The sequence below is a fragment of the Dipodomys ordii genome, unplaced genomic scaffold (assembly GCF_000151885.1).
Source record: "Dipodomys ordii isolate 6190 unplaced genomic scaffold, Dord_2.0 Scaffold17, whole genome shotgun sequence".
NCBI lineage: Eukaryota > Metazoa > Chordata > Mammalia > Rodentia > Heteromyidae > Dipodomys > Dipodomys ordii.
Window position 1 is genome coordinate 4,820,461 of NW_012267233.1, and position 12,083 is coordinate 4,832,543.

Here is a 12,083-nt window from a genome sequence, read left to right on the forward strand (position 1 = left end):
TTGCCTCTTGTTATCATCATTCTTAGAGTGAGTTTGTAAAATGTTCTGGCTGGCTAATAGCTTGTTGGTGCTTGTTAGTAAACTGTAGGGAGAGAGAAAAACGCAGACTCTCTGGAACTCAGCAAGTGAGGCTGGAATAGCAGACAGGCAAGATGGAGTGGGCTGTGTATGTGTGTGGAGGAGTAAGCTGTATGCACCTTACACACTGAAGTGTGCACTTTGACAGCTAGCCCATGATGCCCTCAAGGATCATGGAAGGGATGGGGCAAAATGGAAGCTGTGGCTTATAAACAGACTCCCAGGCTGTGTGAGTTGAGTCATTAGATATTTGAGTTACAGGGTTAAAAGAGGTGACTGCGTAAGCCAGCCTTTTCATCTACTTCAAGACTGCTGAGTTAAATTGCTGAGCCCTTGCTCCAGTGGCACCCAGCCGATAGGAGGAACATACACTCATTAAACAAATCTCTGTTAGAATCACTTCCCAACACACACTTTAATTGAATTGGTAAGAAGTCTTGCTTCCCCCAAGTTCTCCAGCCATTCAACTGCTCTGCTGAAAAGGGCCTGTGCCTTTCTTGTTTGTATCTTTGTACAGGAAACCTACCTTCTCATTGGAGGGGATCCTGGCACAGGAATGTGTGAGACCTTGATAAATTTGGCTTAATGACAGCAGTACGCTTTCTCCAGAGACACTGCCACTTCCTCCCAGCTCCTTTTCTACTCTGACCTGAGTTTCTCACTGCTCTCCCCTGTGACAAGTCGAAGGATTTGCCTTTGCACACACTTTCGCTGCTGATCCTTTCTTATACCACCTCTAGGAGGAACTGGGGTTGGGGTACTCACAGACTACCATGGCTGCACAGGAGATGGAAACTTCAAGGGCAGCACCCCTGGCAGTAGGTCTCTAGCTCTTGTTGGGTTCTTATCTATCTCTGTTGCTGTTGGCAGAGTTCTGGAAGCTATTGGGGGATAACTAACTAGCTCCCATGGAGCTCCACCACCTTGTTAAGAACAGCATCCAGGCAGACCTCTGTGATGCCGGGGACTGGAGTTCAGCAAGGCCTGACCAGGCAGATGCAGTGGCCATTAGAGCTTCTTACTGCTATCAGAAACACTGTATGTCCACACCAATGGAAGGATCTAGACTTAGCCTTTCTCCAGAATCCTCGTCATCCCATTTGCAAGGCACTGTGGTTCAGCCAAACTTCTTCCCACCAGTACCTCTTGACTCAGAGAACAGCCAAATAACTGGAGAACGGCAAGTCTGCAACTGTTGCAGCCAGGAACTGGAAACTTCTTTTACCTATGTGGATGAGAATGTTAACTTGGAGCAACGGATCCAGAGGTCCCCTTCAGCAAAAGGGAGTCATAACCCTGGAGAACAGGGCTGGGGCAATCCAAATGAGTGGTCCCAGGAGGCTGCCATCTCCTTGATATCTGAAGATGAAGATGATACAAGTTCAGAAGCCACATCTTCAGGGAAGCCAGTGGACTATGGTTTCATCAGTGCCATCTTGTTCTTAGTCACCGGCATTTTGCTGGTGATCATATCTTACATTGTCCCACGGGAAGTGACAGTGGATCCCAACACAGTAGGAGCCCGAGAGATGGAACGTCTAGAAAAGGAGAGTGCAAAGCTGGGGGCTCACCTGGACCGCTGTGTGATTGCTGGGCTCTGCCTCCTCACTCTTGGGGGCGTTGTCCTGTCCTGTTTGTTGATGATGTCTATGTGGAAGGGTGAGCTCTATCGAAGGAACAGATTTGCCTCTTCCAAAGAGTCTGCAAAACTCTACGGTTCTTTCAACTTCAGGATGAAAACCAGCACGAATGAAAACACCCTGGAACTGTCTTTGGTAGAAGAAGATGCTCTTGCTGTTCAAAGTTAATTCTGCTCATGAACATCATGAGAATTTTGCCTAGGCATTATGAAAAAAAAATGATAATAGTTTTCTCAAACTTAATAGTGCAGTTTGCCTGGAAAGAAAAGTTCCTGTCCAAAATCAACAGCCAGTGAGTGGGTTATTTTGTTTGTTTTGTTGTTTGTTGTTCTCCATGTATCTTCTATTTAGAAGAAAAGCCAGGAAGTTGCACTGTGGCTCAAAGTAGCAGTGCTAGCCTTGAGCGAAAAATCTCTGGTACAGTGCCAAGTCCCTGAGTTCAAGTCCTACAACCAACAAAAAATAAAAAGCAAAGAAGAAAAACCATGTAAAAGCCTAACAAACCATAACCAGCTACGTCTGTCTTTCTAAGAAGTGTAAAAAAATATTTCATTAATCTGTAATGACTTTGAGCTTCTACATGTACAGAAAAATCATCCAAATGACCCAGTGTACAAATGTATTGGCTATGATTCAGGATACCTCCTGGTCCAACATAAAATGAAATTGATTGCCAATCTATTAATCCCATTGGAAGATTTACAGGTGCTTATTTATTTTCTTACTAAATTTTTCTTCCTATAAGCTAAACATTAAAATACAAACTTTGATGTGAGGGTTTTGAAGCTTAGGAATGTTGGTTATTTAAAAAAAACTATGAAAATGTTATGTTTAAATTTTTTCTACATTCAAAACAGCACTTATGTCATTGTGTTAAACTGTTTAATAAAATTATATAAATCATTTATAACACCAATGAGAAATTAGCTCACTATGTTAGCACAAGATATTTGTCATTGTCTATGCCCTTTCTCCAAACAAAGTAAAATATGTTGCTGACATAATTCCTTTTTGTTTATATTAACCATCATCCTGGTCACCGGTGTGGTGGAAAGTTTCTAGTTCTCACACCAGAGAGGCAAAGCAGGAGACTTTTAAATTTATCTCCAGACATCTAAACATGTAGACAAGTCTGAGTCATGATTCACACTGGCATGTTCCCAGGTAACGTTTTATTGTTGGTGTTTGGAGAAAACCTCTAATGTAATTGCAGCTAGACTCTTGAGAACTGTGCCTAGCAGGCTCTTGCTTACAATAAGCCATAGCCTTAGGAAGCCCTTAAGCACACAACCAAAAACATTACCATGGAAAGAGAAAGATCAAACTTATCCCTTTGGTGGAGTTGTATCCATCAGCATCCCTCACCTCCTCCTCACTCAGATCCAGTCCCTGTCTTTTCTTGCCTCATAAATAGTACAGAGCGGTCACAGTTGTGTGACATGTCCTGTGTGCCTACAGACGCTGCCTCAGTATGCCAGTCATTTGGGAAAGGGAGGGGGAACGCAGCTTCAGGAATATTTTGCATTGTGCAGGAGTTCTTTGAAATTTCCTTATCCTTCTGCTATAGTCATTTTTATTAGTTTGTTACAGCATCAGTTTTTCATTAGGATTTGAGCTGGTAATAAGTATGAATAGTGGAGGGGAAGAGTGAAAAAGTGGCATGTTTATACATTGTAATGCCCAACTGCTTATCAATTATAATATGAAAGGTATCTGTGTAATTGAGCACTTCAGGAAGTCAGATCAGTGTGCTGAGTGAAGTCCATGATGAGTTACTAAGAATTAAGGAGAAATGCATAAAGAGAGAGAGAGAGGAGAGCTATATAGAAGAACAATTAGGTAAGAAGGAAAAAACCATGTGAGCATCACAAGAAAGGAGATGTAGTTCAGATTCCCTTTGCTTTTCTGAAACTGGTTTCCTGAGCATCTTGAATGAACTTTTTGCTTTCCTGTGATTCTCATGTTATGATGTATGTTGGGCCTATCTTACTAGCATTATAAATTGCATGTTCTGGGGAGTTTTGAATTGTCCAGGTCTAGCCTTCTGGAGGAATTCTATTGGATGATAGATTGATGCAAGAGAGAATGATTTGCTTGGATGAGTGAATAAATCAGAGCTGTGTTTAATGAAAAATACACTTGAACACATTTTAAAATTGACAACATTAGTCCTCAAAGATCATGAGACTCCTCAAATCAGCTGAATATTGTTTGCACTTATTGGTGAGATTAACTAGCCAACTGGAAGACTAAACCGAATTAACTAGTAGTCTGATTTTCAGTTTATGGTAGAGGATGAATCTGAGAAACATTTTGAAATGTTTTCAGTTCTATAAAGTTGATGATAGAAAAACAAAACTTTCCATATTCAAGAAGGCCAACATTTATGAATATTGCTGTGCTATTAAACAATAGAGTTATAATCTTCAAGCACACTTAAAATGTCATTTTTGTAAAGAAAATTTAAAATTGAGAGTGAATATGTAATTATTTCACAAAATGTACTTAATTACAAAGCATAACCTTTAGGGTTCTGCTTTTATGAAGCCAGACCATGACATCAAAAGGGACTAATTCAGAAAAACACCTAGAAGATTCCTTTAAGACTGAGTTGAAATAATTCAGATTATTGCCTTACTCAGCTTTCCCCCAGGTATTTTATTTGCATAGCCCTCATCCATCCTATTAGTGCCTGAATTCAAGATGAAGATTAACTGAGTTTGAAATGAACATCAGGGCTGGGAATGTGGCTTCATAGTAGAGTGTTTGCCTAGCATATGTGAAGGCCATGTGTAGGATCCTCAGCATTACAAAGAATAAATTCTAATAAAGTAAAAACAGGACAAACAAAATAGTTCTGAACCTCTGCACTATGATTTTCAATTTAAAACAAACTATTTTTGGTACTAAAAGTACCTTGGCCACACTCAGTGAGAAATTTTAAGAGACAATGGGATTGGTCTTGAATTCTTGATAAGATGCATAAGCATGATGCTGATTATGATCTCAGTTGGTTATGGTTATTAGATCTTCAGTAGAAAACAGAGTCCTGAGTCTTTGCTTTAATGATTTGGTTCAGAAGTCTTAGCTCAATCATCTTTTTAATCTCAATGGCAACTCTTCTTCAACAGTGCAGTCCAACAGTGGAAACACTGTCCCTCCCCCTTTCTATTGGAATGTTGCTAATGGATGATGAACTCTTGTAAATTTTAAATAAACTGTTCCTTTTAGGACACCTTACACTGTTTGTGATGAAGTTTGCAGAGTTCTTTTGGCAACACTGTGTGTCCTCACAGATACAGGCATTTGGAGTTCCTGATGCAGACCTTATAATAGAATGTACTGGCCATTCATAGGAAGAATGCCTTCTCCCCAGGCTTCATACTGAATAGTTGACTTGTGGTTTAGAGGAATTCAGGCCTGCTGGGAACCATGAAGTTCTTGGGTGGCTGGGGAATATGTTTACTTTCCTGGTATGTCTATTATTCTGCACTTACCCGAGTACTTGCCTTGATGTCGGGTCCATCTTCATATTTACTGATTGGAGGACCCAATTTGTTTAGCGTTATCACTTGTCTTTCAATTTTGACAAGGAAACTTCCTTACCAAGATCATTAGTGCTTTCTTCCTCCCCTAGCTACCACTGGAAAGTTAAAGGCAAGAGCTCCTTTCTAGTTGAAGCAAGAACTGAGTTTGAACACAAGTGGTTCTGTTTACATTCTAGGCACCTGGGAACATTTTTCCCTTCGTGTTTCACATGTGCCATGACAGACACAAGAATTTTATCTGGATCAATCATTTAAACATAAAGCATTCTACATGTTACTACATTTTTCAATCTGAAGGTCAGGCTCCATTGTAGTAACTGGCTACAACAAGAAAGACAGTCTGACAAAAGAAATTCACAATCTTTGCCAGTGGTTTATCTATTGCAGCAAGACTTCTTAACATCAACTAGATTCCACAGCATCAAAAGAACGGCTTTAACCTTTCCCAAAACTTGGCTGTGATAAAAATAATTAAAAGCAAGTCAGACTTGCTTTTCTTGATGTAAGGGTCATAACACAGACATTAACAAGTCATTCTTTAGCTTATTTTCAGTTACATTACTTTATGGCTTGTATAGTATTCTGAGATATTCTCTCCTGGCTTTTATGGGCATACATTTTGGAAAGTAATTTCCCTGACTGTGGCCATTAACACTAACAGATTTAAAAAATCTGTGGCTTTTCTGTAAGAGTGTGCTCATGGTTTATATGCACAAGTCTGTGTATATATTAGGATATAGTTTATAGTTATAGAACTTAACATCCCACCAACAGCTCTCATTAAAACAATTTTCTTACAGGAACTTGGCATGCCTTAATGTTGATTTTAAGAACAGAGAAGTCTTTCACAGGTCATGAATGAAGCACTTGGAATCAACTTAAGAATGATATGCCGTAATTACAAAAATCTGTTTTTGTTTGTTCAGCATCCCACAAATGCTTATTGATTTATTTTTTTTAACCTTTCCAATTCAGGCTCATAAAAGTGTGGCGTATTTAGAACTTGTTTTACCATAAATTAGGTAAAATAATTTCTAAATGTAGGCAGCATGTTCCTTTGCTCCCAAGTTTTAGTGATGTGCCTGTATTTCAGCCAGCCTATTTTCCCCCTGCATCTCTATGTATCTTAACCCAGTTCAAACAAATGTGCAAACCAAGAAAAGATGAGGTATTCCCTCAACTGTGTTTGAAGATTTTACTCTTTGCTTCTTATTGTGCTTCTAATTCCACGTTTATGACCAATTTGATGCTGTTATGTGCTGTTTGCTATTATAAAGGGCAAACATGGAGGTTACAGTTTTTTTCTTATGTTCTTGATGCCTTATATGTTAATAGCAAGTGTGTCATTATTCTTAAATAAAACTATTAAAATATTTTTATCTTATCTGATTCAATGCTAATTTGGTATTTTTAAATTATATCTGTGCAAAAATGGTAATACCTATTCCCAATCGAAGTGTAACATTCTTGCTGTCACCTCATTAAACAATGCCAAATGCTCTATATTAAAGATTTCTTTTTAGTTTTGTATATGAAATAGACAAAGCTAACTAGATTTCTCTAAATTACTCAGTATTGAATATAGAGTATGAATTACATCATGTATAAAAATACTTGAGTACATATTTTTAAAAGCATCTAAAAATCGAGGAGGCTTTTAGGTGAGAATATTGAATTGCTTGTGCCTCTGCTCTTCAATTTCACTTGATCTTAAACTTCTTTGATCACCATAGTTTTGGGGAATACATCACAAGTTATATGATTAAGTGGAATTTTATGCTTCTTATGTTTGCATATTATCAAGATCAAAGATTTTTCAAGGGACAATTGGAAGTGAGCGCTATATCATTTTGCCTTTGTAAGACAAACCATGAATGAAAATTCTTATCTGTCATTAAAGTAGTAGTTATTTCTTCACCCACGTACATTTTATATGTATATATATATATATATACATATATATATATATATCAAGAAGTACTTCTGATTTGTTAACTACCTTGATCATTCAAAACAAGCTAAGTTAATAGCAGTTCTATAATCTCTTGCTGTATGTCCCTTATACATCAATACATCTAAAAATGATAGGGTCCCAATCTGATGCAACTGTCTTTTTAAATAGTTGTGGTTGCCAAGCTAGAAAAATCTGAAAGGTTTCAACTTGACAGTGCACTCGGATACATTATATGATCCCAGTTAAGATGAGTTATATTGTCACAAGCAAGCTTGGAAATGGTGTTCCATTATGTGCTATGAAATGGGGAGAGTTAGAACTGTTTGCTCAGGGATAGGAATGACTACCAGAACTTATAAGATCTCTCTTTTTTGTTTGTTTGTTTGTTTTTGGGGGTCCGGTTGTGGGCCTGAACTCTGGGCCTGGGCGCTGGCCCTCAGCTCTTCAGCGCAAGGTTAACACTCTACCACTTGAGCCACAGCGCCACTTCCGACTTTTTTTTTTCTGCTTATGTGGTGCTGAGGAATTGAACCCAGGGCCTCATGCATGCAAGGCAAGTGCTCTACCACTGAACCACCTTCCCAGCCCAAGATCTTTCTTGTTTAAACACATTAGATAACAGTATGTATAATCCCATGTTCTCTAGTGATTGCTTAATCAACTTAATACTTTTATTGAGGTCAGAAAATTCTTCTAAATATTCTCCAAAAATGACTTAAATTTTAGTTTTTTTAACCAAAAATACATAAAGATGGCAATTATCACACAGTTTATTTTACAATTTTATATGATCTTACATTGTTTTACAAAAATTAGGAGATTAATTGGTGTGCCCGTGGCTCATGCATGTAATCCTAGCTACTCAGGAGCCTGAGGTCTGAGGATTGTGGTTTAAAGCTAGCCCAGGCTGGAAAATCCATGACATTCCTTCCTATCTTCAGTTAATCACCAGAAAGCCAGAAGAGCTGTGGCTCAAGCAGTAGAGTGCTAGTCATGAGCAAAAAAACTCAAGGACTGAGAACCAACAGAAAGAAAGAAGGAAGGAAGAAAAGAAAGAAGGAAGGAAGGAAGGAAGGAAATTAACACCTAATTCTGTGATAGGAAGAAATTCTTGAGACTTTAATATGTAGCTTTTCATTGAAAGTTTGTCTCATTCTCATTCTGTTCTCACTGTATTCATACAAATAAGTGTTGGTATCTGACAATGAGATAAACACCGAACATGAAAAATATTAAATGACTTCCTTAAGACATGTAACATAAGCAGTTTGGATAAAGAATTAAAACCTAGAATTATTTAACTGAAAACCCATATTTATTCAAGGTTTGAAAATTTGGTCCTTCTGGCAAGAAAATCAATTTATATTAGCTGTTTTGTACATTTCATTTCATAAAATAAAGTAACTGTCACATGATTTGAAAAATAAGAAGCCCTTTTGATAAAGAAGTCACAATTTTTTTTTCTTTTAGGCAGTATAGTGTTTCTCAAAATATGAAAACCAAATTCAAACTATCAATATTCATAGCCATCTGATTTACTCCAGCATTAAGCTTCAGACAAGCCTGTACTACCACCAAACTAAAAGAAAATGTAACTTTGGTACTCTCTAGTAGAGAATTTAATGACAGAAAGTCATATTTGAGTGATTGCTATCTACCAAACACTATTTTCATGCACTGTACAGTCTTGTTTAATCTTCACAGCACATTATACAGTATAGGCATTAGAAACAAGGAATAGCTCAGTTTCAATATCGGCCCCTCTACTTTTCTGAAGTTGTCTGAAACTTAAATTCTTCATCGACAAGATGATATTTGATTAGCAGGACAATGAAGATACTTCAATAAGCTAATCGCAGTAAGGCTACATGAAGATCCTATCTAGCATTCCACTGTTAGACCTACTGTTACCTACTGTTACCATTACCTGCAGTTATTTTAACAGCAGAATCAAGGCTTTGGAAGGTACTTGAGATCCTATGTTTATGCTAAAACCTATTGACTAAAATCTGAATTGGGCCATTGTAGGTGGCTGCTCATTGCCTAAACAAAAAATAATGATCACTCTCTTCCTCTTCCCCATTTCTTTCTTTTCCTCTTCTTTCTTACTCTCCTTTGCCTTCTAGCCTCCTTCATCTCTTCATCTATTCTCCACCCTCTACCACCACAACCACCACCATTGCTGCCGCCACCACCACCATCATCATTTTTGTCATCATCATCATCATCACCATCATCTTATCCTCATCATAATATGGAATCTTCTCATTTAGATATCTTGTACCTATACCATTGGTATAGACAAGAAAGAAATTTACACTTTCCAACAAGAAAGAAACATGTTTTCCTTCATATGACAAAACATAGCTTGGAAACTCTTTTGCTAATTTTATGATATAATATATGAATACTCTGTACTATTACCCTCCAGATTTTGAATAGTCATATTCATTATAAGCATGTTATTTAGCAGAAAACTCAATTATCTTCTTGTTATAAAAAAAATTCCAACAGAGTCTTTTTACTTGATTGAAAATAACTCCTCTTCTCTTCCTTCTCCTCTTCATCTTCCTTCCCCTCTTCATCCGTAGTTTTAGAAGATTCTGCTCAGTGAGCACTCTGCCAAAAGACTTCCATTTATCCAAACTGTAGGGTTCATGTGCTTTAAAGTAATTTATCTGTTACTTTTATTTAACCTTGCCCATATTCTGCCAAATTAGCAAAAACTGCTCTGGAATGCAAATGGCATTAAGAACAATTGCCAAGAATGGAGCTCATTTTCTCCTTGATAATTAGATGAAATAGTCAATGATGCCCTTTACTGCTGAGTGCATTCATAGCAGTGAAAACAAGATACCAGAACAGGAAGCAGGACAGCCAAGGACCTGACTGAAATTGTATCCTATACAAATGATGAACTTAACAGAGATTTTCCTAAATAAAAAGGTGCTTCAAAGGAGAGATTCTACACTCTAAACAACGAGGTATGGCTGGGAGACTGAGAAGTAAAAATTCAGTAATGATGGAGCCTCATGCCAAAGCTCATACTAAGGGGCATAGCTGTTTGGGAAGGAAAGCCTGGTATTAAAAGAAGAAATTCAAGTATTTGAGTATGGTTGTTGACACACAGAAGTGATGGAAAATAGGAATGCCAACTGTTTCTTAGAACATTTCATTGTCAAGAAAGCCATGAGCCTTTGACTATTTGAGCCTCAAAAAACAAGACTGGTGCATTTTCAAACTTGTTCTAGTAGGAAATAAGCTTAAAAACTACAGCCTCCAAAGAAAGCATGTTCTTGAGTATCCAAGATAGATGAATTAGTAGAGAATAAAAGACAAAGAAGAAATTTCTAGAAGCTTAGGGTGAAGAACAGTGGGCAAGTGAGTTCCTTCCAGAAAACATCATCAGAGCATAGTCACAGAACTAACCTCACACCCAGGACAGAAAGCTGTGTAATTTATGCCTTACAAAATTTCAACATTCTTGTAGACCAACAGATACTGGAACAAGTGTTCTTGTAACTGTTGTATCCCTGTTCAATCACTATATAATTTATATGTAATTTAAACTTATCTTTTTTGTTTATACTTTACCAACTCACAAGAAGAAACTTCCTAACCTTATGAGAAAGATGGTGTACAGTTTGCAGGCCTTGGATTTAGAGCTGGAGGCAATACTATCACAAAATTTTGCATATATATATATATATATATATATATATACATATATCAGTTGTGGGGTCTTGAACTCAGGGCTTAGGCTCTGTCCCTGAGCCTCTTTGTGCTCAAGGTTAGCTCTCTACCACTTTGAGTCACAGCGCCACTTCCTGGATGGATCTTAGAATCATCCTTTTTGGAAGATGAGTCTGTTTTGTCTGTAATAAGGACTAAACCTCCTTCATAGAGCTTAAAAAACTTTTAATTTTTTTAATTTTAATTTTTATTTTTTGTGAACATACTGTACAGAGGGGTTACAATTACATGGACAAGATAATGAGTACATTTCTTATCAAGCATTGAAGCCTCCTCCTTTGTTTACCCTTCACATCCCTTCCCAGCCCCCCCCCCCCCCGTCCCCCACCCAATTCCCCCCTCCCCCCGCACCAAAATTGTAAAGTTTGTTTTCGATATGACAACTTGTACTTCTCATAATTGCAACGGATCCACCTGTATCCTTAAACGACTTGTTTTTAAGAACCAACATCCTAATTAACAATGGGCTAATGACCTAGAAAAACTTCTCAGAAGAAGTAGAAATGGCCAATCAATACATGAAGAAAAGCTCAACATCTCTAGCCATAAAGGAAATGCAAATCAAAATCATACTGAGATTCCACCTCACCTCAGTTAAAATGGCCATTTTCTTGATAGAAAACAAATAATAACACATGTTGACCAACAATTATAGCCAAAAGGGAACCCTATTACTCTATTGGTGGAAATGCAAGCTTGTTCAACCACTCTGGTAAGCAGTATGGAGGTTCCTCAAAAGACTACTTAGGAGACGGAGAACTGAGGATCACAGTTCAAAGCCCGCCTGGACAAGAAAAGTCCTGAAACTCTTATCTCCAATAAACCACTCAGAAAACCGGAAGTGGTGCTGTGGCTAAAGTGATAGAGTGCTAGCCTTGAGCTGAAGAGCTAAGGGACAGTGACCAGACCCAAAGTTCAAGCCCCACAACTGACAAAAGAAAAAAGACTATGCATAAAACTTCTCTATGACCCAGCAGTTCCACTCCTGGGAATTTATCCAGAGGATCAAAACCAAGGTTATAGTAAAGCCACCAGCACATCCATGTTCATTCCATCCCTATTCATCAAAACAAAGGTATGCAATCAGTCTAAATGACCCTCAATGGACAA

General features: G+C 37.9%; 1 protein-coding gene across 1 annotated transcript; it reads left to right on the plus strand.

Moving 5' to 3' along the window:
• Window positions 1-986: 986 nt before the first annotated feature.
• Window positions 987-2,147, plus strand: Tmem74 (transmembrane protein 74). Its single transcript, XM_013012375.1, has one exon. It carries the CDS (start codon window positions 987-989, stop codon window positions 1,884-1,886), a length of 900 nt encoding a protein of 299 aa, XP_012867829.1. The 3' UTR covers window positions 1,887-2,147.
• Window positions 2,148-12,083: the final 9,936 nt, after the last annotated feature.

What these genes read in the sequence shown, in the direction of transcription:
- Tmem74 (XM_013012375.1), top strand. Translation starts at nt 987, where the DNA reads ATGGAGCTCCACCACCTTGTTAAGAACAGCATCCAGGCAGACCTCTGT.